The sequence below is a fragment of the Eutrema salsugineum genome, unplaced genomic scaffold (genome assembly GCF_000478725.1).
Source record: "Eutrema salsugineum unplaced genomic scaffold, Eutsalg1_0 scaffold_2, whole genome shotgun sequence".
In the NCBI taxonomy this organism is placed as follows: Eukaryota; Viridiplantae; Streptophyta; class Magnoliopsida; order Brassicales; family Brassicaceae; genus Eutrema; species Eutrema salsugineum.
The window spans coordinates 9,042,431-9,063,214 of record NW_006256829.1 but is presented as its reverse complement, the minus strand read 5'-3'; the positions used below and the strand labels follow the sequence as shown (position 1 = coordinate 9,063,214).

Sequence of the window (20,784 nt, the reverse complement as noted above, 5' to 3'; positions counted from 1 at the left end):
TTACCCTAATTAAGCTAATGGACAATAAACCACTAGTATTTGTGGGTTCCTCTTAAATGCATCAATGGGCCATATTTGGACTCTGTATAGAGTTCACAAAAGCTCTCCCGCGCAGGAATGGGAATCATTATTATTATCCCGGAAATTAAAACATTTTTTTTCTTCTTAATTTGAACGAAATGAGTTCGAGCGTCGCTGAAGCAGATCACATGGAGAAGGAAGAGTCGCTGAGACTGGCGATCGCTGTTTCTCTTCTACGAGCGAAGATCCAGAACCGTGAATCTTCTTCTTCTAATCCCCGTTGTGATGCTCCCTCTGCAACTGATGCTCTTCGCTGGAAGCAGAAGGTTCCTACTCGATTTCTTTTGTATTTGGGTTTGTTTAAGTGCATTCTCGTTTTTCTACTGATTTCTATTTGGTGCAATCTGCTACCGTTTTGTCTAGATTTTCTAGGGCTACTTTCCGATTCGAATTTTCAAGTAATTTGTCTCTAGGGCACCTCGGCTTCTGTTTTACGCTGATATGATTGTGTTTTCTCGATTGCGAGACGGAGCTTTTAACATTGTGGAGATTTTCGATTTTGAAATTAGGCTAAAGAGAGGAAGAAAGAGATTATCAAACTCCGGGAAGATCTCAAGGATGCTGAAAGTATTTTCTGTCTCTCTAAACTTTCTCAACTCGTTTATGTACTTATTGATTCTTAATATGGAAAGGCTGCAAGATGTTTCTGGATTTCATGGTCTATTATTAATGCAATTTTCTGTCAATTAGGTGCTTCGCATTGTGATTTATTCCCAGCGAATGCTTCTTGCAAGTGTTATTTCTTTGATAACTTGGGGGAATTCAGCGGGAGGCGGATTGGAGAGGCCTCTGAACCGAGATTTAACGATGTCCTTCGTCGAAGATTTCTAAGACTAGGTCACTTTCCCATTTTTATATCCATCAATTTGATACTTTGAACAGTTTGTGTTCCCTTTGTTACCTTTGTGTTTGTGGGCTAAACTTATCAACCGTGCTGTCATTTTATCACTAGCAAGGACAAGGGGCAGAAGGAAGTCAACTAGGTCATCTCAAAGATTGCCGCTCTCAGGTTTTGTGAAGGGTCTTCCAAGCCTTGTTTCACTGTCTATTATTTCCCATTTTCGATTTCCTTAATGCATTATATAACACCATATCATGATATGACCTACGTGTGTTCTATGGGAGAAGGAAGTTAAACAATAGAGTATATGTCACCAAGAACCACCAGGTCATCTTCTGGGTCTCTATTTTATTTGAGGTGAAAGTTTGAATGCAGAACCAGGAGATGAAGAGGAAGCAGAGCATCTAAGGATATCTATTAATTTTCTCCTGGAACTGTCCGAAGCGGACTCCAATGTTAGATTTGTTGCTTAAGCTTTTTTTTCCCTGGTCATTCATAGATGCTTTTCAACATTGAATTCGCTTCTTATATTCTGCAGGCTTGTAATTTCAGCAGTTGGTCACATCAGGCCGTGGACTTCATATTAGGTAATATTATTCAAACTCATGAGTTGCATCGAAATCCTGAGCTGCAATTTCTTTTATTAGAAGGCTGCTTTTAACTTATGAAACAAAAGTTTGTTCTTGCTCCTCTTCTTGCAATAATTCGCTCTTTTTGGTGTCCTCAAGCTATACTGAAGAAGCTGATATCATTGGGGAGGAACTTAGAATCTGTTGAAGAATCTATCAGTTTCATGATTACGCAGTTAATCACAAAAATGTGTACTCCTTTCAAAAGAAATGGTAACTATAGCAGTTTAGTTATGATTCTAAATTTGTTTTTCTTTTCTAGTTATCATTTCTAATATTTGTTTTTGTGTGTTACTATCTGTAGTAGAGGTCAATAAAGAATCAAGTGTTGGCTTTTATGTCCAACATTTGATCCGTAAACTGGGAAGTGAACCATACATTGGACAGCGTGCAATATTTGCTATTTCTCAGAGGATATCCATATTAGCCGAAAATTTACTGTTTATGGACCCATTTGATGAATCATTCCCAGAGATTGATGAATGCATGTTTATATTGTAAGTATCTCAAAATCTAGTCTGACAATCTGTCTATGGTACATGGGGATGCTAAGCTTGATTATGTTAGTCTTATGAAACCGCAGGATACAGCTTGTTGAGTTCTTGATATGTGATTATTTGATACCTTGGGCAGAGAATGAAGCATTTGAAACTGGTAAATTTAATATCTCATTTATGTTATTAAAACAACAAATCAGAGTGGCGCAGCGGAAGCGTGGTGGGCCCATAACCCACAGGTCCCAGGATCGAAACCTGGCTCTGATAAGCGATGTCATTTTAATATATCTTTGGCTTTTCTTCTATTTTATAGAATTTTGTCCGGATTATAATAGTTTCCTACCTGGGCCGACACAAATACAATTATGTATATCGAATAATGTTGAGATTGGTTGTATATGGTTTGCAGTTGTGTTTGAGGAGTGGATAGCATCAGTGGTCCATGCGAGGAAAGCAGTAGCTGCTTTGGAAGAAAGAAATGGCTTGTATCTTCTTTACATGGACCGAGTTACAGGGGAATTAGCTAAACGAGTTGGTCAAGTCACATCTTTCCGGGAGGTGGAGCCAGCCATTTTGGACAAAATCTTAGCCTTCCCAGGATGATTCCTTTCCAGGTTGGTAGTATCTACCCAATAAAAACATTTTTTCTTTTTTGAAACCATTTTTTACTCGTAGTTCATTAAAGGATAGTGTGTGAAAATCAAGTTGCTTGACTTTGGCCTAAAAAGTAACAATAGTTGATTCCGTAATCATATCATTGCGATAAACTAAGAACTGTTAAGACTTGGATCGTCGTCGGCTTTGACCTTCAATTCATATCGGTTTGTGATATTGGACACCTATTTTTCCAACGAGTCAAATCTTTTAATTATGGTCGTGATAGGCTGGCTCCACATGACACTATGATATTATCTTATCACTTCATTTCTGTATCAACCGACGAAACGTATTAAAATATTATGCATCCAACATATAATCTTCTTCAACTATACCCGGCTTATTTATAATCATAGCAGAGAGCCGAAACTTTATCTTATCTTGGAGAAGAGATGGGTGACATCAAACGTTTACTCGTCCTATCGATCATCTTGCTCCTGTTCTTGTCTCAGGCCCTTCTTTTGTGTTCAGGCCATGGCGATGATGAAGCTGGTGTAACGAGGAAGCTTGGAGTTTTCATAAGGAAAAGGGGAGGAAGATACAGAAGGCCTCGAACCATCACATCTGCTTCCGCAACACTTTTCTCAGGCTCCTTCCATTTGACTACTTGCCTTGCCTCTTCTTTTCTGCTCTCTCTCCTTTTCTAGGTTTATTTTTCTAGTGTCACAAGTGGTTTTCTCTTTTACTTTCCCTATAAGAATTGCTGTAGTAAATTCTGTGCATACAAAATTCGTCTTTGTAATGTCAACAGCTACTCTGTGCATACAAAATCATATAAGTTGAGTGCATGAGATTGTAAGCTCTTCATTTGGTATTTTTCAGTGTTACCAAAGCAAAGAAAATGCTATTTCTTTGTAGCACAGCTGCTATATGTAATACACAAGAAATAACATACCCAAGTCAGAACTATAGGCTGCTTTATTACAGAACATGCTTTGTGTAAGAAAATCAGATCCTCATGGCTTGTATGTCAAATCTCTCATCATAAAGTCTCCAGTGTCCGTATCTCTCCGTCTGAGCCACATCCCCAGACCTTGGCACATACACATCTGGCTTCTTCACCTCCTTAAGCCACTTGAGCCTTGACACGTTGTTTGCTATGTCACGGCTTGACAGATGCACACAGCCAAACAAGTCCAAGTATTCTAGCTTTGGACAACCCTCGCATATAGAAGCGAGTCCCTTGACAGATAATCTAGAGCACTGAATCTCCAAACGCTCTAGACTGATCATGTGTTTTCCGATCGCGTCAGCTTCTGTGTCGCCGTCTTGAGGACAAGCGTCTAGGTACTCTGTAGGAACAGAGCTGACGCGTCGACAAGAATCTGACCAATCCATAAGATTGCGTTTCAGTGTCCTGAGATTGGGACAGTTCCTACCAATCATCACAAGCGTGTCGTGAGATATTTCGTGGCAGTAACTGATGTCGACTTCCTTTAGACTCCTGCACCGAAACGCTATCTTCGTCATCGATGCGTCTGTCACGTTACGACAGCTTCTTACGGCGAGAAACTGGAGAATTGGGCATCTATGGATATGTCCAAATTCATAAAATGACTCAAAGTTAAGAAATTTCCAAAATTCAATCATTTTCACCAGTGAACAAGGGGATTTTGATGAAGAAAGGTTACCTATCGGCAGCGTAAGAGAGAGCGTGGTCGCTGCAATGGCGGACGCGGATCTCGGTGAGACCTCCGTCGCTCCAATCAACGACTGATCGGAGCATTGAGTCTACTTTCCCCTCGAAGTCAGGGGTCCACAAGCGAGCCGAGTCGGGATATGACTCGAACCATGGCTCCAGATCGAAGATGGTCCAGAGGTACGGATCTCTGCAAGCGGTTAGCCACGATTTCCGGACCAACATCGGTCCCGTCCATCGCTCTTGAATTGTCAGCCTTGAAATGATATTGGTGAGTATCTCCGGAGCCAATCCGCCCCAATCAGACCCGTCTTCGTCCATAAAAATTGTTGCTTTCTCTGTTTCGTCTGAGACTCAAAGATCAGGCTTATGAATTTTAAGTTTACACGAAAGGTGTCTTTTTCAGACACATGTGAACAACATCTGACCGTTCATTTTGTTCCTAAACTTTTGGATCACTTGCAACAGAGTTAAGAACGACACATGTCCCATATACAAATGTCACTCGTACAAGTCGCCACCTCAAGAGTGGAGAAGGGATAAGGTTTCAAGATTCAAGCCACAATTGGATATGTTTTCAACGGAGAAGATAAGCAAATAAAGGTAAGCTAAATTGATGTGAAGCTATGTTACAAGATACTTGATTTGAGCAAATAAAAACAAAAGTTTTTGTGTTTAGACTCTGAGAGCTGATACAGGATCTTGCCATGAAATTTTCCTCTTATTTGATCCGTTTCCTCCATTCCTGCAAGACGATAGCTGCATCTCGACGCTGCTGCTCATTCTCTTACATGAATTGCTTTCTTCCACTCTCGTACTCTCTTGAGTATTGTTTACTGCTTCTCCTTCTTCCTCTTCTTCTCCCTATAATCAATTTATGAGGTGTTCAAAATAGGTTTGCAAAGAGTAAAGACATGTTGGTTTCTTTGTCCCAACATTTGAAAGAGTGAAAGACGTGCTTACAGATATCTGGTTTAGATCAAACAATGGAACTCTTCTGGTGGTTTTGGTTTCACTTTCATCGTAAACTTTTCCTGAGTGGTTTAGGTCAGGAAGCGAAACATGCTTAGTTTCCGCTTCACTTCTCTTATCAGAAGGAGACACTTCCGTTCGGATTTGCGTTTTACTCTTCTTCCCACCATTTGATGATCTTCCTCTGTTCTTTTTAACATCTGATGGCTGCATTACATGCTGGTCTTGTCTCAAATGTTTGTATCTCCGCCGCAGAAATCTGATGAATGACATGAACACTTTGAGAAAAAACATCAAGATTTCTAATCATCTTAATTATCTTGTCAAGGATTGTAAAGATCTATACCGGACTTCGGCCACTAGTGTTGCCTTTCTCTCTCGCATTGTCTCTAACTTTCTTCTCATTGCTTCAGTATCCTTTCGTAATCCAACAAACAGTAAAACGCGGTTAATAACACACATGATCTTAAAGATCAGAGAAACAAAAAACAAACACTAAAACAGACAAAGTCTTTGACAGTATGGACACAACAAGGTTCTCATACAAAAACTCTGCTTAAGAGGTGACCCTTTGGATCAGTTTAAGACTAATAGAGATTTGCATAACTACTCATGAAAGAAAAGTAAGACGCTTTATGTTTGTTAAGGAATCAATTAAACTCAAAAGTTTCATCTTTCTGTTTAAAACAAAAGTTAATCCCTTTTCTCAGGTGAGAACAGATCAGGGTGAAAAAAAAGCAAATCCTGAGCAATTAAACTAGCTAAAATTTACATTCTCAGATCCAGAGACAAACAGACCAGAACGCAGAAACTGAAACTTGATTTAAAAATCAAGAAAAAAAAAAAAGAGTTGGTACCATATGCAGTTCTCGATAGTCTTGCATAAGGCTATGATGCTTAAGTCTGACTTTCGGATCCTCAAAAGGATTAGGATTGGAGGGAGTGAAATCGCCGTGAGTTCGATTCATCAGATGAACACAAGATGTGTAAGTACAGAGTCACAGAAGGAAAGATGGAGAGAGATGAAGGGGAAAGCGCTTGAAAGAAGGAATGGGAAGAGAGAGATGAGAGAGATGAGAGAGAGAGAGAGGAAGGTACTGGGTTTCGTGTTGTAATCTAATATCAATCTGAGGAGAAGTCAGAGAAGGACAAAGAAGCAGAAAAGAAGGACACATCATGTTGCTGTTGTTGTTGTGAGAAGGAAAGGAAAATAAAATAAAGCAAAATTACTTTTTCTTTGGATGTGAGTGTTGTTGGGTTGAGACAGTAGTGATGAAGATGGAAGCAGACTTGTGCAGGGAAAGGGGTAAGTGTGGGAAATGACTTCTGCACTAAATTGTGGTGTTGGGTCAAGAGAAAAGCAACTTCCTTTTATTGTTTTTTAATTTATCAACACCTCTTTTTTTTTTTGACAGGTTTAGTTGGAGAAATCTTGAAGAAAACTCTCTCTCTCTCTCTTTGTTTCTTGTGTTCCATTGTCGTCTGTAAAATATAAACCATTCAAACTGGGTCCATTGAAAAGAGACCGATGAGAATGGAGGTTGAAATATAAATTTCAAGACTTTAATATTTACTCACGAAAAAGTCAGATGGTGGAGGACAAAGAAAAAAGGAAAATAAAAGATTCGACTTTAAGTTATTTACAAATATATACGGATTGTGCAGAAACTTCTGCCTTGATTTCTGGAAAATGGTGCTCGGTTTTAGGGGTTTATTTGTTTTGTTTTTTTTATAAAGTTTATTTACTTTGAATGGTTAAAAATCCATAATAAATTCCCATCTCCTCGTCACATGCATTCCATTTACTCTGCTTTAAATATCTCCCAAAAACAAAAAAAAAAAACAAAATCCATAAAATATCCTAAAGGTGGTAATAACTTTTAGCATCTACATCGATGATGCAACGATGATTCATCAGCTGATGGAAGGTAAACGCAATAGTGAAAGTGTTGGTTTTGGTCACAATTAGCACACAGCTCTGTAACGCTTAGCTTCTTCATTTCACGAGATTCGTTTTCGAAGTTCACGTTTTGGTTCATGGAAGGGATTTGTTTGGATCCAAGAAGCCAGAGATCTCTCTCACCTATTTATTTTGGCGAATTCTCATCATAGATCATATAATTGATAGACTATAATCACATACACAACAACAAAAACCATCATCAAAACTCACAATGTCTTCACTTATGGTGTGTTGTTTGCTTCTGATATTTGGTTTGTTGTGTGAAGGTAGGGAGGTTCTGGTGGGAGGCAAGTCTAGCACATGGAAGGTTCCAGAATCTACAGATGAAACACTAAACCATTGGTCAGAGAGAACAAGATTCAAAATTGGAGATACTCTCTGTAAGTAGTGAAATTACACTTTGATACGTGGTTTTGTTTTGTTTTTTTTTTTCATGAAAAAAAATAATTTGTAGTCATTTCATTTACCAGTGTGGAAATACAATGCGGAGAATGATTCAGTGATGCAAGTGAGGGAAAAAGATTACGAGAGATGCGACAGATCAGAGCCTATAAGAGGATACAAAGATGGTCACACGAAGATAGAGCTCAAGAGATCAGGTCCTTTTTATTTCATCAGTGGTGAACACGGACATTGCCAGAGAGGAGAGAAGCTTCGTGTCGTCGTCTTGTCTCCAAATCACAACAGAACCAATGCGGCTGCTCCTGCTCCTGCTCATGCTCATGCTCCTGCTGATGGTCATGCTAATGCTCATATCACAAACAAGGGAAATAGTTATCGGCTAAACGGCTCATGGAGTTTGGTTGCAACGGCTTGTTTGGTTCTTCTTCCATTAGGCCTTTTTGGTTTTGTTCAACTATAAAAAAAACGATCTTGATGTTGTGTAACAGAGGCGCCAATTCCATTCGGTTTCGGTTTGTATCTGAGTCATGTTCGGTTTAATTTTGTCAGAATGTTTAATTTTGCTTAAGATCAGAAAACTATAAAATGGTTTATTTTACACCGGGTTCGGTTACACAACGGCTCTCGTGTTGGAAACATATGTTAATCTAAGTGGGCCTACGGAACCACAGTAAACCCATTAAAAGCCCATTATGATAGGCTCACCTTTTCCATTAGCTCTAATTTCGTCTCAGAGACTGAGACTGGTCTCGCTCTCTTCCTCCTTATCCTCCTCCTCCTCCTCCTCCTTCCAATGCCTTAACACAGCACATTGTCGACGATGTCGATAACGTCCTCGGCCGTTTCCTGTAAGTTTTTTTTTTCTTAATCTTGCTTTGCGAACCATCCTCAATGCTCAGTATCAATCCTTTTCTTGTCAGATTGTGATTGATTTTTTTTTTTCCCCTCAGGGGCAGATGGGGGAACACTTTCGGGGTTTTCACCTAAAAGTGCACCTTTCGCTATTCAGAGCATATCCAGGAGGAAATTTATCAATCTCAAGCCGTTTTCTAGTTATGGGTTCTCTTCTTCTCTTCAGGTTAGTAGTAGTCTGTATCATCCTACTCGTCTCGCTCTGCTTCCTTTGGCGTTTACATCATCCGTCGTTTCGTTCCAGTTTTGGTTCCTATAACGAGACGATACTTTTGTTGTTTATATATATATTTGCAGCTGCTAAAGCTATGTGTAAACTCTAATTTCGAGTGGAGTATACTTACTGTTATGTACGGATGTATTGTGCAGGGAAGTAGCATTGAGTTCAGACTTCAGTTAGATTCCAGACTTGTGCTTAGCAAAGGGCGTCAATCTCTTCCATTTGTTGTGAGAAGTGATCATCCTCAGAATGCAGACGCGCCTAAGCAGTACACAAGGAGAGAGAAGAAACCCTTTCCAGTGCCCATTGTGGACCTGAGACGAGCGGCGAGAGAGAGAGTCAAGAAGAACAAAGACAAACCTAAGAGACCTCTCCCTCCACCTAAAAATGGTATGGTCGTGAAGAGCCTTTTGCCTCTTGCCTATAAAGTATACAACGCAAGAATCAGATTGATCAACAATCTCCACCGGCTCCTGAAAGTTGTTCGTGTTAATGCTTGTGGGTAAATTATTTTCCTCTTCTTGTTTCATTTCCGGGAAGTTTCAGTATGGGTTTTGCCATTGACCGTTTGATGTATGTTCGGATTTGGTCTCTTTTTAGGTGGTGCAATGAGATCCATGTTGGACCTTATGGGCATCCCTTTAAGTCATGTAAAGGTCCAAATGCTTCCCAAAGGAAAGGTCTTCATGAATGGACAAACTCGGTCATTGAAGACGTTATTGTTCCTCTTGAATCATATCACCTCTATGACCGCCTTGGCAAGCGCATCCGCCATGATGAGAGATTCTCCATTCCCCGAGTTCCTGCTGTAGTTGAGCTCTGCATTCAGGGCGGCGTTGATATCCCCGAGTTTCCAACCAAAAGGAGAAGAAAACCAATTATCCGCATTGGCAAAAGCGAGTTTGTTGATGCAGATGAAACCGAGTTGCCTGATCCAGAGCCCCAGCTTCCTCAGGTGCCATTGTTAACTGAGTTACCTATCTCAGAGATCACTCCCCCTTCCAGCGAAGAAGAAACAGTCTCCCTAGCCGAAGAAACATTACAGGCATGGGAAGAAATGAGAGCAGGAGCCAAAAAGCTGATGAGGATGTACAGGGTCAGGGTCTGTGGATACTGTCCCGAGGTTCACGTAGGTCCAACGGGACACAAGGCCCAGAACTGTGGTGCCTTCAAGCACCAACAGCGGAATGGCCAACATGGTTGGCAATCTGCAGTGCTTGACGACTTGATACCACCAAGATACGTTTGGCATGTTCCTGATGTGAATGGGCCGCCATTGCAGCGGGAGCTTCGAAGTTTCTACGGGCAAGCACCGGCTGTTGTGGAGATATGTGCGCAGGCTGGCGCCACTGTACCTGAACAGTATAGAGCTACAATGAGACTGGAGGTTGGAATCCCTTCAAGTGTCAAAGAAGCTGAGATGGTTGTTTAATATTAAAAAAGAGCTTGTATTTTGTATACTTCTTGTACAAAATCCTCCATTTCACATTGTAGAATCACTTCTTATCTACTACCAACCTTAATATCACGTTGAGCCTTTTGACTATTGAGACTTAAGGGAAAAATCAACTTTTTGCTATAATCAAGGGCATAAACGTCAATTTACTAGTTTGCATTTCTTCTTCATTGCTTTTTTGTGTTCTTTTAATGGTAAAGGCGATACCACTTGTCTGCTCTGTCGCTTTATACCCCCACTTTCGTTTCTTCTTGTTCAAACTTTTTCCTCTTACTGCAAAGCGTTATCCTCATTATCGGGACCCTTGAAATCGGCTAAGCCATGGATTAGCATAAAGCTTGTAGCTTTAAGTAAGTCTCTGTCTATTCTTCTCTTGTTTTAGCAAGTTCACTTCGGTTCGCTTCTGTTCTGTTCCTATTAATGTTCTTAGGCTCATGTCTCTATCTCTGAATTTGTCTCTCTACTCTGTGTTGGTGTCGATCATTCATTCATAAATTATTTTCCTTTTTTACCAGTTGACTTTGCTTCGCCAGCGGAGAGTAAGTTAATCTTTAACTAGCAGAATTTATCAAATTTGGCATGTAGTACATACACAACTTATGGAAAAAAATAATACATGTTATTACTTCAATAGGTGATGATGCATTACTCACGTTTTTTATTTGTTAAAGAGTCGATAACATGCATCCGAGGAGATATTTAAGCTGGATACTTTTTTCTTGTTCTTGATGATGCAGCTTGCTTCATGAGAACTGTATTAAGCCGTCTTCTTTCTTTGTTGATGTGAGAAAGTGATGCGTGGGCTTAGTCGTTGAAGGTAACCGAGTTCTGGTTCCTTATTAGCAATCATGGCAGGCAAACGAGAAAATTTTGTGAGGTTAGTGCTTGTTCTGTGACTTTTTTGAATCTGTCAAACATATTGTGCTTGTTCTGTGACTTTAATGGAGCAAACTGATATGCACTGAGGCACTCAAGTGAACAAGTTTTCCTTGATAACAGTTATCCAGAACGTCAGTTTTTGTAAGCTCTTGCAGTTATAATTTGGCAATGCTTGTTCTCTGATTTGTTTCCTGATGAAATTGTAGTGTGATTGTTTTGGATTAAATGGACAGCCCTTAATCTTTTGCTTGTTGGTGCATAATAATCTGAAAGTTATGTTGGTCATACTGAATAGGGTGGATGATCTGGACTCTAGGTTACCATCAACATCTGCATCCCGCCAACAGAACTACGCCTCCAATATTAGTGGGCCACTTCGCCCTATTCATGGAAGCATTAACACATCTGGATCCTTTAAGAAAGGGATCCAAAAGGGTTCCAAAGGGCTTAAATCGATAGGTCGTTCACTTGGTTTTGGTGTTTATCGAGCAGTGTTCCCAGAAGACCTTAAAGTATCTGAAAAGAAGATATTTGATCCTCAGGATAAAACCCTTTTGTTTTGCAATAAATTATTTGTTATGTCATGTATTCTTTCAGTGTTCGTGGACCCTTTTTTCTTCTATCTTCCTGAGATCAATGGTGTGTCAAAGTGCCTTGGTATTGACCGAAAACTGGCTATCACTGCAACTACACTGCGGACTATCATCGATGTGTTTTATCTCGGCCACATGGCTCTCCAGCTTAGGACTGCTTATATTGCACCCTCATCTCGGGTCTTTGGACGAGGTGAACTTGTGATAGATCCTGCACAGATAGCAAAGAGATATTTGCAACGGTGGTTTATCATTGATTTTCTCTCTGTACTTCCTGTCCCTCAGGTTGGTTACATTAGTTTAGAACTTTAGATCAATCAGTAATTGGTGTGTTGGCCAACATCATTGCTTTTTCCTTCAGAAGCTCTGTGCATGATGATTTGTTGAAAGGATGCATTTAGTTGGTGGTCAAAGATCCCTGTTCGGAGTTTGTTGGTTTCAGATTTACATTATTCACTTTGTGTATGTGCAGATTGTAGTTTGGAGGTTCTTGCAAAGGTCAAGGGGTTCGGATGTATTGGCTACAAAGCAGGCCTTGCTTTTCATTGTTTTGGTTCAGTATATACCGCGATTTATACGTGTCTTACCCTTGACATCAGAATTGAAAAGGACAGCAGGTGTCTTTGCAGAAACTGCTTGGGCTGGTGCCGCCTATTATCTGCTATTGTATATGCTTGCAAGTCATGTTAGTGCCTAGCTTTTCCTCTTGAGAATTACATTTCTTTTACTGCTTGCCCATTTTACCTTGACTTATGTGACTGTGTCACATAAAGTGCAAAACCAGGAAACACTTTGTTGTGAACTTCAGTTCAAGTGTTTTTTTTTTTTTAAACATGTAAAGCAGCTTAGCCAGGTTTGTGGAGTCTCTGCTTACTTGTGATGTTCTTCAAAATTCCTTCTTTATCTTGTTTGATGTTGCGTAGGATCACAAGTGTCAAAGTTTGCTATGAAGAGCAAATCTGGTCGGATTAGTTTACTGAGTCAATTTTGCTTGTGTTACTTACGGTTCGATAATTAGCTGATTGGTAAGTGTTATTTTGATTGAGCTACTGTTGCTTATGTTGCAGATAGTTGGAGCGTTTTGGTACCTTTTAGCCTTAGAACGTAACGACGCCTGCTGGCAGGAGGCATGTAAAGATGCAGGGAATTGCAGCACAGGTTTCTTGTACTGTGGCAATCAAATCATGGACGGCTATGATGTCTGGAACAGGAGCAAAGAATCTGTTCTTCAGTCCAAGTGCCGCGCTGAGCTCGATGATCCTAATCCTCCGTTTGATTTTGGGATTTATACACAGGCTTTATCTTCTGGCATTGTCTCATCTCAAAATTTCATCACAAAATATTGTTACTGCTTGTGGTGGGGGCTTCAGAACTTGAGGTAACCGTTGTTAACTCCTTTTGTTCCATCACAAAATCAGTCAAAGTAAAGAAAAGATTATTGCTTTGGTCTTGCCAATTCACACAAAACCAGTTCCTTTGGCTCAAAGTTCTACGTCTATAACTTTCAGATATTCCTTGTTAACTGAATGCATAAGTCATTCTTTTTTCCTTGTATTCAACAGTACACTTGGACAAGGGCTTGAAACCAGTACATACCCGTTGGAGATTATATTTTCCATCACTCTCGCCATTTCTGGGTTGATTCTCTTTGCTCTTCTCATCGGAAACATGCAGGTACTTTAGCTACCACCATGATGATGCTTAATTTTGTTATCCTCTGTATATAAATTAGGACTGCCTAACAACATTTGCAATCTTGGGATAGACATATCTCCAATCTCTTACCATCCGGCTCGAAGAAATGAGAGTGAAGAGGCGTGATTCAGAACAATGGATGCATCACAGGATGTTACCACAAGATCTTAGGGAGCGTGTGAGACGCTATGACCAGTATAAATGGCTGGAGACACGTGGTGTGGATGAAGAGTATCTCGTTCAGAATCTGCCAAAGGATCTCCGTAGAGACATCAAGCGGCATCTTTGTCTGGCTTTAGTGCGCAGGGTAAGATCCCTCACTGTTTTCATTCAAACTTCTTAAAATGATCACTGAACCTTTAGAGTATTCAGGAGTCAGGACATATTGACCATCGAGCACATAACTTTTTATTATTAATGGCGTTTTCTTTTTCACCATAAGATTAGGTTCCATTGTTTGAGAGCATGGACGAGAAGCTGCTGGATGCAATCTGTATGCGGCTGAAACCATGCTTGTTCACAGAAAGTACCTACTTAGTCCGGGAAGGAGACCCTGTAGACGAGATGCTATTCATAATACGTGGCCGGCTCGAGAGTGTGACAACGGATGGAGGCAGGAGCGGTTTCTTCAACCACAGTCTCCTGAAAGAAGGAGATTTCTGCGGGGAAGAGCTTCTGACATGGGCATTGGATCCTAAATCAGGTGTGAATCTACCTTCTTCCACCAGAACCGTGAAAGCTCTGACAGAAGTAGAGGCGTTTGCTCTGTCCTCAGAGGAGCTGAAGTTTGTAGCAAGCCAGTTCCGGCGCCTACATAGCAGGCAAGTGCAGCACACATTCAGGTTTTACTCTCACCAGTGGAGGACTTGGGCTGCTTGCTTTATCCAGGCTGCCTGGCGCCGATACTGCAAGAGGAAGAAGATGGAAGAGGCCGAGGCCGAGGCCGTTCCCAGCTCAACCATTGGATCTTCATACTCCATCGGAGCTGCATTTCTTGCCACCAAGTTTGCGGCTAGTGCTTTGCGCACCCTTCACAGGAACCGGAACACAAAGATTAGGGATTTGGTCAAGCTGCAGAAGCCTCCCGAGCCTGATTTCACTGCAGAAGATGCTGATTGATTGAGCCTCCTGAAGACTTGCTTGTTTATAATTAGTTATAGGTAGAAATGATCTCATTACAAATATTGCATGTCTTTAGAACTGCTTGCGCTGTCTGTAAACTGTTATTTAGTGTGGAAAATAGAACTAGAAACAAAGCGGGCATAGCCGTTGGATGGAATAAATGCACATGCTAGGATTTTACTTTGGTTGAACCATTAAAATTAGCTAATTCTGAACCATTAGTTACAAGGGAGAGTGAGACTCGATGGAATGAATGCACATGCTAGGATCTTACTTTGATGCATTACTAACGTTTTTTATTTGTTAAAGAGTCGATAACATGCATCCGAGGAGATATTTAGGCTGGATACTTTTTTCTTGTTCTGGATGATGCAGCTTGCTTCATGAGAACTGTATTAAGCCGTCTTCTTTCTTTGTTGATGTAAGAAAGTGATCGTGGGCTTAGTCGTTGACAGTAATCGAGTTATGGTTCTTTATTAGCAATCATGGCAGGCAAACGAGAAAATTCTGTGAGGTTAGTGCATCCTTTTGTCTAAATAGAGAGATCTGACATTCAAAAGTTTGAATCTGTCATACAAATTGTGCTTGTTCTGTGACTTTAATGGAGCAAACTGTGGTGGTAAAGTCGACGTTTTACTTGTCATACTTTTCATTTGGAATGATCTAATATGAAAGTTTATATGTTTGTGCTATTTTGTTAGTTTTGTATACGTTACAATTTTTTATTTTACTTAGCACCTAACAAAGACATGATTCCACCACCAAAATCGAGACTAGAGTTAAAAAAATTTAAGGATGTGTGTTGCATTTGTCTTTGAATAACATTTTTGGAGATTTCTTGATGGAGAAGGCAAAAGAGCTGAGAAGCTCTTTGATGACTTCCAATGCCACTGTTTTCAATCTCATTTTTAGTAAAAGAATATATCTTAACGGTTATACTCTCGCCGTTAACAGTGTTTACTACGCAGTAAAAAAATTTGAAGGTGCATATATCGAGATCCTATGTTAATTCATTTTGAGCCAATTTGCGTCGAACCGATCCAATTTATTAGTTTTCGGATTTGGTGATAATTCTAGCACCTGGTAAATGACATGTAGGTGTGGGAGCTTGATTTTTCACATCTGGCCAGATCCACAAAGCCCAATTTATATATAATTTAAAGAATTAAAAAATAATATTTAGAGTTGGCCCAATGAATAATCGATTCAAATGCAGGATTTAGCTTATCAATAATTTGCGGACCAGTTAAGTACAACTTTACACACGCGACCTGGCGAGCAGCTCCAGAGATATCTGATCAAAATAAAAGATATAATATAAACAGCTCATTATCGTTGCAAAGATCACAAAGACGGTATAACACGAAGCACTCCACATCATATTCATAACAATCAATCAAGTCTTAAGGCGATTTAGGGTTTCCTTCCTAGCCGCCGCCGTCGGTCGGACTCACTCCGTTGACGAGAACTTCTCACCTCCCCTCTTCTTCATCGTGGCTTCTTCGGTTTCTCCCTATTCTCTTCCTTCCCATGGGAAAGCATCGGCGCCGTCTCCGGCCCCCATCTCTGGATCTATGCGTCTTTCCCGCGTTGCAATTGCGGCAGCTGTTGCAGCTCGGAACAAATCTCTCGCGGCGGCTGGAGGCTCTCTTCCCACCGCTCCCTCTGCTCTGACTCCGCCTCCTTCTGAAGTTTCAGAGTCGGAGCCCCAGATCCCACCCTCTGTTCTTGTGTTGAGCGCAGATCCGTCATCTGTGGTTTCTCAACCAAGCGAGTCTCAGGTTCTCGATGCTCCACCGACTGTTGAGGTTCTCATCTCCGGTCCTGGTTCGATAACAACGGAAATTTCTGCAGGCTGTCTACCGGGTGAGACGCCTGTTGCTACGGTGGCGGCTCCACCTCGTAATTGGTCGGAGCTGTTTAAAGAGTCATCCTTATTAGACGAAATAGGAACCCCGAGCGAGCATGTATCTGGGGTGCCATTTGTTTTGATTCCGGATGAGAATGTGGAGTCTGCGAAGGAGGAGTTTAAGGATTTTATCTTTGCCAGATTCCACGGTGACGCTCCGGAAATGGGAAGGATAATTGGCGTTGTTAACGCTATTTGGGCTCGTTCAGGTCCTCGTATTTTCGTTCATAATATTGGGCAGGGTTCTTATCTCTTGAAGGTGATCAACCCTCGAGTGAAGGAAGTAGTGCTAAGCAGAAGTATGTGGCATATTGCTGGTTACCCCATGTTTGTTGCCCCATGGTCATCTGATTTTGATCCAGAACAGCCGCCGCTGACATCCGCCGTGGTGCCCGTTGAGTTCAGAGATGTCCCGTATTTACTCTTCAACAGACAAAGTTTAGCCAGGATTGCTACTGCGGTTGGAAAACCAGTCTCACTTGCACCGGAAACTGAGAGGAAGGATAATTTTCATGTGGCTAAGGTCTACGTGCGTGTTGATTTACGGAATGAGCTACCAAAGAAGATCATTTCTGGGTTCTCCAATGGCAAGGAGGTGGAGATAGCTGTGTCCTACCCTTGGCTTCCTTCAAAGTGTGCTTCGTGTGGAAAGCTTGGGCATGATAGAAATAAGTGCCGCTCAAGGTTTTCCCTTCCCACTACTGATCGCGAGAGTAACAGACGATCTCTCAGTTCTGCTCGTAGAAGTGTACAGCGGGAACGGCCACGAGTGAGACGATCTAGACCTGGACGCTCTCGCAATAGACGCCTAAAGAAGCGCCTATTATCTGATCATTCCGCTTCGACAGATGGAAAGAGTGATAAAGAGGGCGATGTGGAGAAGATGTACACATCCTCGGATGTTCTCACAAGTAAGATGAGTACGCCTGATCCGCCCTCCGATCAAGGATCAGATGGTGATACATTGCCAGCTAAGGGCATCTTGGAGGTGTCTCATTCGACACCAAATGGTCATGAGCAGGCACTACAAAAGACGAGCGAGCTATTAAGTTGTTCAGAGGTGGTGTCGACTACCATTTATAAGGATCAGTCTCATGTTTTGGAGGAGGTAGAAGCTCCGTTTCTTTTGGTCTCGCGCCGAAAGAGTGGCCGCAAGGCTACATCAAATCACTTGTATATAATCATCATGTTTTTTGTGTGGAACGTAAGAGGTCTGAATAGTGCAAGACGCCACAGTATGACTAAAGGCTGGATTAATATTCACAAGCCGCTTTTTGGAGCTTTTGCTGAAACTCATATACAACAAGCATATAGTAGTAGAATATCTCAAGCTATTCCTCGGGGGTGGAGGTTTTTTGGTAATTTTGATCATCACAGCACGGCAAGGATTGTAGTAGTATGGGATCCACGTGTTTCTGTGATGGTTTATCAGGCGTCGGCTCAAGCTGTCACCTGCGGTATTTTTATTGGGGACTTGGAGGTTAGTCTTACGGTCACCTTTATTTACGGTTTCAACCATGTGGACGAGAGGGTTTCTTTATGGGAGGAGCTTCATCAGATTGCTACTTCTACCCTTGTCTCATCGCATCCTTGGGCTGTCCTTGGAGATTTTAACCAAATCTTAAGAATCTTGCAGCATTCTAATCATTTGGACGTGGAAGTTGACACATCTGGGATCGATGACATGAACCTAGCTTTGCAAGATGCAGAGCTATTTGAAGCCCAAACAAAAGGGTTATCTTTTACTTGGTGGAATAGTCAAGACGAGAATCCGACATCAAAGAAAATTGGCCATGCCTTAATTAATCACCATTGGGCTATTCAGTACCCGGAAGCATATGCTGAGTTCCTAGAGCCACAGCAATCTGATCACTCGCCATGTTTGTTTCATGTTCCAACATTGAGGAGGCATGTTCGCAAGCCTTTTAAGTTCTTCCATCATATTATTGATCACCCAGAGTATCACCCCTCGGTCAGCGAGGCTTGGAATTGTGGCAGCATTCAAGGAACTCTGCAGTTTAAGATTGTCAGATCTATGAAGCTTGCGTGGGATAAATAAGCGTCATTATAGTGGTATCTCCTTGCGAGTGAGGGAACAGGCAGAAATTGTCAAAGAGCTCCAACGAGCAGTCCTAACTAACCCCACAGTGGCGATTGCAAGAGAGGAGCATGCCCAGCGAGCACGATGGCAAACTCTGCTAACAGCAGAAGAAAAATTTTTCCGCCAGAAGTCTAGAGTTCAGTGGTGAAACGAGGGAGACAGAGGTACTGCTTTCTTTCACAGAACGGCTAGCCAGAGGGCTACAAGGAATCATATTCACCTTCTAAAGGATACTTCGGGCAGAATCTTCACCTCCATAGAGGATATAAAGGAGCATGCGGCCGAATACTTTCAGCAGATTCTTGGGAATATTGTTCGGTGGAGGACCTGGAAAACCTACTACCGTTTAGATGCTCCCAAGATCACAATGCGGCGTTGCAAAAGGAGGTTACCGATGAGGAAATCTGAGCAACCGTCTACTCGATGCCTCTGAATAAGAGCCCTGGTCCAGATGGATACTCAGTGGAGTTCCTCCGTGCTTCATGGGAAACAGTGGGCCTTGATATATGTGCTGCGGTGAAGGAGTTCTTCAGGAATGGGAGACTTCTGAAGAATCTCAACACCACCGCTATTGCCCTCATCCCGAAACATCCGGAAGCTTGTAGTCTTGGCGATTTCCGTCCAATAAGCTGCTGTAATGTGGTCTACAAGCTGATCTCCAAAATCATTGCCAACAGGCTTAAACCGGTGCTGCAGGAATGTATTAGTAAGAACCAAGCGGCTTTTCTTAAGGGGAGGAGTCTCGGAGAAAATGTGTTGCTCGCTTCTGAACTTATTAGGAATTATGAAAAAACATCATCTCCTAAGAGCTGTATGGTTAAGATTGACATCAGGAAAGCATTTGATACTATTTGTTGGGATTTTGTGCTTAAACTTCTGCAGGCTCAGGGCTTTCCTCCGATATTTATTACCTGGGTTAAGGAGTGCATCTCTTCTCCACGGTTTTCTATTGCGGTGAACGGGGAACTTGCCGGTTTTTTTCCGGGTCGGAAGGGCCTTCGCCAAGGGGATTCAATTTCGCCTTATCTATTCATTATGGTGATGGAGTGTCTAACAAAGCTTTTGGACAAAAAGGTGGATCAGGATGGGATGCGGTTACACCCACAATGCGCGAATCCAAGGCTAACGCACTTGTTGTTCGCTGATGACCTGCTCGTCTTCTGTGATGGTTCTAGGCACTCTCTTTCTGGCCTCAAGGATGTCATGGGTGAATTCAAGAGGATCAGTGGGCTTGATATGAATGCCAGCAAATCAGAGATATTCTTTGGAGGCTATGATGATATTCAGAGAGCTGTGTTAGCGGGTATTTTGGGTTTTCAGCAGGGAAAATTTCCAACCAGATACTTGGGTCTTCCTCTAAATCCCCGCAGGATTAGTATGGCCACTCTCCAACCATTCATAGAGAGGATCACAAGTAAGTTGCACTCTTGGACTTCAAAGTTTCTTTCCTTCGCGGGTAAGATACGACTAATCTCCTCGGTCATCTATGGCATGGTAAACTTCTGGAGCACTGTGTTTGTCCTGTCTAAGACCTTTTACGCTAAGATTGACTCGTTATGTGCGGCGTTTTTGTGGAAAAACAAAGCATCTTCTTCCCGCGGTGCTCGGGTTGCTTGGGCGGATGTGTGTAAGCCCAAGTCAGAAGGAGGATTGGGTATTCGTCGGTTGGAGGATTTTGAGTTGGTTTTCAGGCTGAAGCAAATTTGGAATATGTTCTCCAATGCGGGCTCTTTATGGGTCGCGTGGCTTAATATGCATGTCTTCGGCAGGAAAAACTTCTGGCTTGCAGAAGATTCGAGTCGTTTCTCTCGTGCTGTTCGGAGCATGCTACAGTTGAAGCCCAGGCTTGCAGGGTTCCTGCGATGTGAGGTTGGCGATGGTGAGACTGCCTCTTTTTGGTTTGATACTTGGACGGATCTGGGGCCTCTCATACATTTCATCGGGGAGAGAGGTCCTCGAGAGTTACGGATTCGTTTGGAAGCACAAGTTATCCACGCCACCAGAAATGGCGAGTGGAATTTGCCGGCAGCTAGATCGGAAGAAACAGAGTTACTTCAGATTGCCATCTCTGCAATCTCTCCTCCTATTATCTCGCGGGGGAGTGATTGCTTTCTCTGGCGCAATTCTGCAGGTCTATTCGCGCCTCGGTTTTCATCTAAGGCGACATGGGAGCAAATTCAGGACCATTATCCGGCGGTCCCTTGGCATCGTGTTCT

General features: G+C 41.9%; 8 protein-coding genes and 1 non-coding gene across 12 annotated transcripts; 7 read left to right on the top strand and 2 right to left on the bottom strand.

Annotated features, from left to right (window-relative positions):
* The first annotated feature begins 179 nt into the window (after window positions 1-179).
* On the top strand, window positions 180-2,657 carry LOC18016968 (protein MULTIPOLAR SPINDLE 1). 2 transcript variants are annotated; one of them, XM_024156679.1, is made up of 10 exons: window positions 180-347; window positions 591-648; window positions 772-918; window positions 1,034-1,090; window positions 1,298-1,377; window positions 1,461-1,509; window positions 1,651-1,764; window positions 1,859-2,048; window positions 2,135-2,205; window positions 2,458-2,657. In XM_024156679.1, exons 1-10 carry the CDS (start codon window positions 180-182, stop codon window positions 2,649-2,651), a joined length of 1,128 nt encoding a protein of 375 aa, XP_024012447.1. In that variant the 3' UTR covers window positions 2,652-2,657. The 2 variants fall into 2 exon arrangements, with proteins under 2 accessions (XP_024012447.1, XP_006401157.1); XM_006401094.2 differs by having other exon boundaries at window positions 1,856-2,048.
* Window positions 2,244-2,315, top strand: TRNAM-CAU. The gene has a single exon. It is a non-coding gene; the product is annotated as a tRNA-Met (tRNA).
* Window positions 2,658-3,007: 350 nt separating the features above from the next.
* On the top strand, window positions 3,008-3,606 carry LOC18016967. Its single transcript, XM_006401093.2, has one exon. The coding sequence runs from the start codon at window positions 3,098-3,100 to the stop codon at window positions 3,350-3,352; it is 255 nt and encodes an 84-aa protein (XP_006401156.1). The 5' UTR covers window positions 3,008-3,097; the 3' UTR covers window positions 3,353-3,606.
* LOC18016966 (F-box protein SKIP1) lies at window positions 3,502-4,734 on the bottom strand. The gene is made up of 2 exons (XM_006401092.2): window positions 4,337-4,734; window positions 3,502-4,233 (listed from the first exon to the last, which is right to left on the bottom strand). Exons 1-2 carry the CDS (start codon window positions 4,663-4,665, stop codon window positions 3,654-3,656), a joined length of 909 nt encoding a protein of 302 aa, XP_006401155.1. The 5' UTR covers window positions 4,666-4,734; the 3' UTR covers window positions 3,502-3,653.
* An 80-nt stretch (window positions 4,735-4,814) lies between these two features.
* Window positions 4,815-6,641, bottom strand: LOC18016965. Its single transcript, XM_006401090.2, has 4 exons — window positions 6,174-6,641; window positions 5,663-5,733; window positions 5,308-5,575; window positions 4,815-5,208 (listed from the first exon to the last, which is right to left on the bottom strand). The coding sequence occupies exons 1-4, from the start codon at window positions 6,282-6,284 to the stop codon at window positions 5,020-5,022; spliced, it is 639 nt and encodes a 212-aa protein (XP_006401153.1). The 5' UTR covers window positions 6,285-6,641; the 3' UTR covers window positions 4,815-5,019.
* A 512-nt stretch (window positions 6,642-7,153) lies between these two features.
* LOC18016964 (early nodulin-like protein 3) lies at window positions 7,154-8,264 on the top strand. Of its 2 annotated transcripts, XM_024156601.1 has the most exons (3): window positions 7,154-7,244; window positions 7,546-7,659; window positions 7,750-8,264. In XM_024156601.1, exons 1-3 carry the CDS (start codon window positions 7,223-7,225, stop codon window positions 8,139-8,141), a joined length of 528 nt encoding a protein of 175 aa, XP_024012369.1. In that variant the 5' UTR covers window positions 7,154-7,222; the 3' UTR covers window positions 8,142-8,264. The 2 variants fall into 2 exon arrangements, with proteins under 2 accessions (XP_024012369.1, XP_006401152.1); XM_006401089.2 differs by lacking the exon at window positions 7,154-7,244 and having other exon boundaries at window positions 7,306-7,659.
* A 154-nt stretch (window positions 8,265-8,418) lies between these two features.
* On the top strand, window positions 8,419-10,339 carry LOC18016963 (APO protein 2, chloroplastic). Its single transcript, XM_006401088.2, has 4 exons — window positions 8,419-8,529; window positions 8,632-8,759; window positions 8,963-9,315; window positions 9,414-10,339. The coding sequence occupies exons 1-4, from the start codon at window positions 8,502-8,504 to the stop codon at window positions 10,243-10,245; spliced, it is 1,341 nt and encodes a 446-aa protein (XP_006401151.1). The 5' UTR covers window positions 8,419-8,501; the 3' UTR covers window positions 10,246-10,339.
* A 142-nt stretch (window positions 10,340-10,481) lies between these two features.
* On the top strand, window positions 10,482-14,741 carry LOC18016962 (probable cyclic nucleotide-gated ion channel 5). Of its 2 annotated transcripts, none has more exons than XM_006401087.2 (8): window positions 10,482-10,619; window positions 11,007-11,146; window positions 11,444-12,026; window positions 12,214-12,426; window positions 12,809-13,119; window positions 13,304-13,415; window positions 13,507-13,743; window positions 13,884-14,741. In XM_006401087.2, the coding sequence occupies exons 2-8, from the start codon at window positions 11,118-11,120 to the stop codon at window positions 14,553-14,555; spliced, it is 2,157 nt and encodes a 718-aa protein (XP_006401150.1). In that variant the 5' UTR covers window positions 10,482-10,619; window positions 11,007-11,117; the 3' UTR covers window positions 14,556-14,741. The 2 variants fall into 2 exon arrangements, with proteins under 2 accessions (XP_006401150.1, XP_006401149.1); XM_006401086.2 differs by lacking the exon at window positions 10,482-10,619 and adding an exon at window positions 10,668-10,808.
* A 1,391-nt stretch (window positions 14,742-16,132) lies between these two features.
* Window positions 16,133-18,526, top strand: LOC18016961. Its single transcript, XM_006401085.2, has one exon. It carries the CDS (start codon window positions 16,133-16,135, stop codon window positions 18,524-18,526), a length of 2,394 nt encoding a protein of 797 aa, XP_006401148.2.
* The last annotated feature ends 2,258 nt before the right edge of the window (window positions 18,527-20,784 follow it).

Excerpts from the sequence above, each read along its gene's own strand:
- LOC18016968 (XM_006401094.2), top strand. The coding sequence starts at position 180 with ATGAGTTCGAGCGTCGCTGAAGCAGATCACATGGAGAAGGAAGAGTCG. Across the intron at positions 649-771 it reads AGATCTCAAGGATGCTGAAA|GTGCTTCGCATTGTGATTTA; the intron begins GTATTTTCTGTC and ends TCTGTCAATTAG. Across the intron at positions 1,510-1,650 it reads GGCCGTGGACTTCATATTAG|CTATACTGAAGAAGCTGATA; the intron begins GTAATATTATTC and ends GGTGTCCTCAAG.
- LOC18016967 (XM_006401093.2), top strand. The coding sequence starts at position 3,098 with ATGGGTGACATCAAACGTTTACTCGTCCTATCGATCATCTTGCTCCTG.
- LOC18016966 (XM_006401092.2), bottom strand. The coding sequence starts at position 4,665 with ATGGACGAAGACGGGTCTGATTGGGGCGGATTGGCTCCGGAGATACTC. Across the intron at positions 4,234-4,336 it reads CTCTCTTACGCTGCCGATAG|ATGCCCAATTCTCCAGTTTC; the intron begins GTAACCTTTCTT and ends ACATATCCATAG.
- LOC18016965 (XM_006401090.2), bottom strand. The coding sequence starts at position 6,284 with ATGAATCGAACTCACGGCGATTTCACTCCCTCCAATCCTAATCCTTTT. Across the intron at positions 5,734-6,173 it reads ACTATCGAGAACTGCATATG|GATACTGAAGCAATGAGAAG; the intron begins GTACCAACTCTT and ends GGATTACGAAAG. Across the intron at positions 5,209-5,307 it reads TTGATCTAAACCAGATATCT|GGAGAAGAAGAGGAAGAAGG; the intron begins GTAAGCACGTCT and ends AATTGATTATAG.
- LOC18016964 (XM_006401089.2), top strand. The coding sequence starts at position 7,491 with ATGTCTTCACTTATGGTGTGTTGTTTGCTTCTGATATTTGGTTTGTTG. Across the intron at positions 7,660-7,749 it reads CAAAATTGGAGATACTCTCT|TGTGGAAATACAATGCGGAG; the intron begins GTAAGTAGTGAA and ends TTCATTTACCAG.
- LOC18016963 (XM_006401088.2), top strand. The coding sequence starts at position 8,502 with ATGTCGATAACGTCCTCGGCCGTTTCCT. Across the intron at positions 8,530-8,631 it reads AACGTCCTCGGCCGTTTCCT|GGGCAGATGGGGGAACACTT; the intron begins GTAAGTTTTTTT and ends TTTTCCCCTCAG. Across the intron at positions 8,760-8,962 it reads GGTTCTCTTCTTCTCTTCAG|GGAAGTAGCATTGAGTTCAG; the intron begins GTTAGTAGTAGT and ends TGTATTGTGCAG.
- LOC18016962 (XM_006401087.2), top strand. The coding sequence starts at position 11,118 with ATGGCAGGCAAACGAGAAAATTTTGTGAG. Across the intron at positions 12,427-12,808 it reads TGTATATGCTTGCAAGTCAT|ATAGTTGGAGCGTTTTGGTA; the intron begins GTTAGTGCCTAG and ends CTTATGTTGCAG. Across the intron at positions 13,416-13,506 it reads TTCTCATCGGAAACATGCAG|ACATATCTCCAATCTCTTAC; the intron begins GTACTTTAGCTA and ends ATCTTGGGATAG.
- LOC18016961 (XM_006401085.2), top strand. The coding sequence starts at position 16,133 with ATGCGTCTTTCCCGCGTTGCAATTGCGGCAGCTGTTGCAGCTCGGAAC.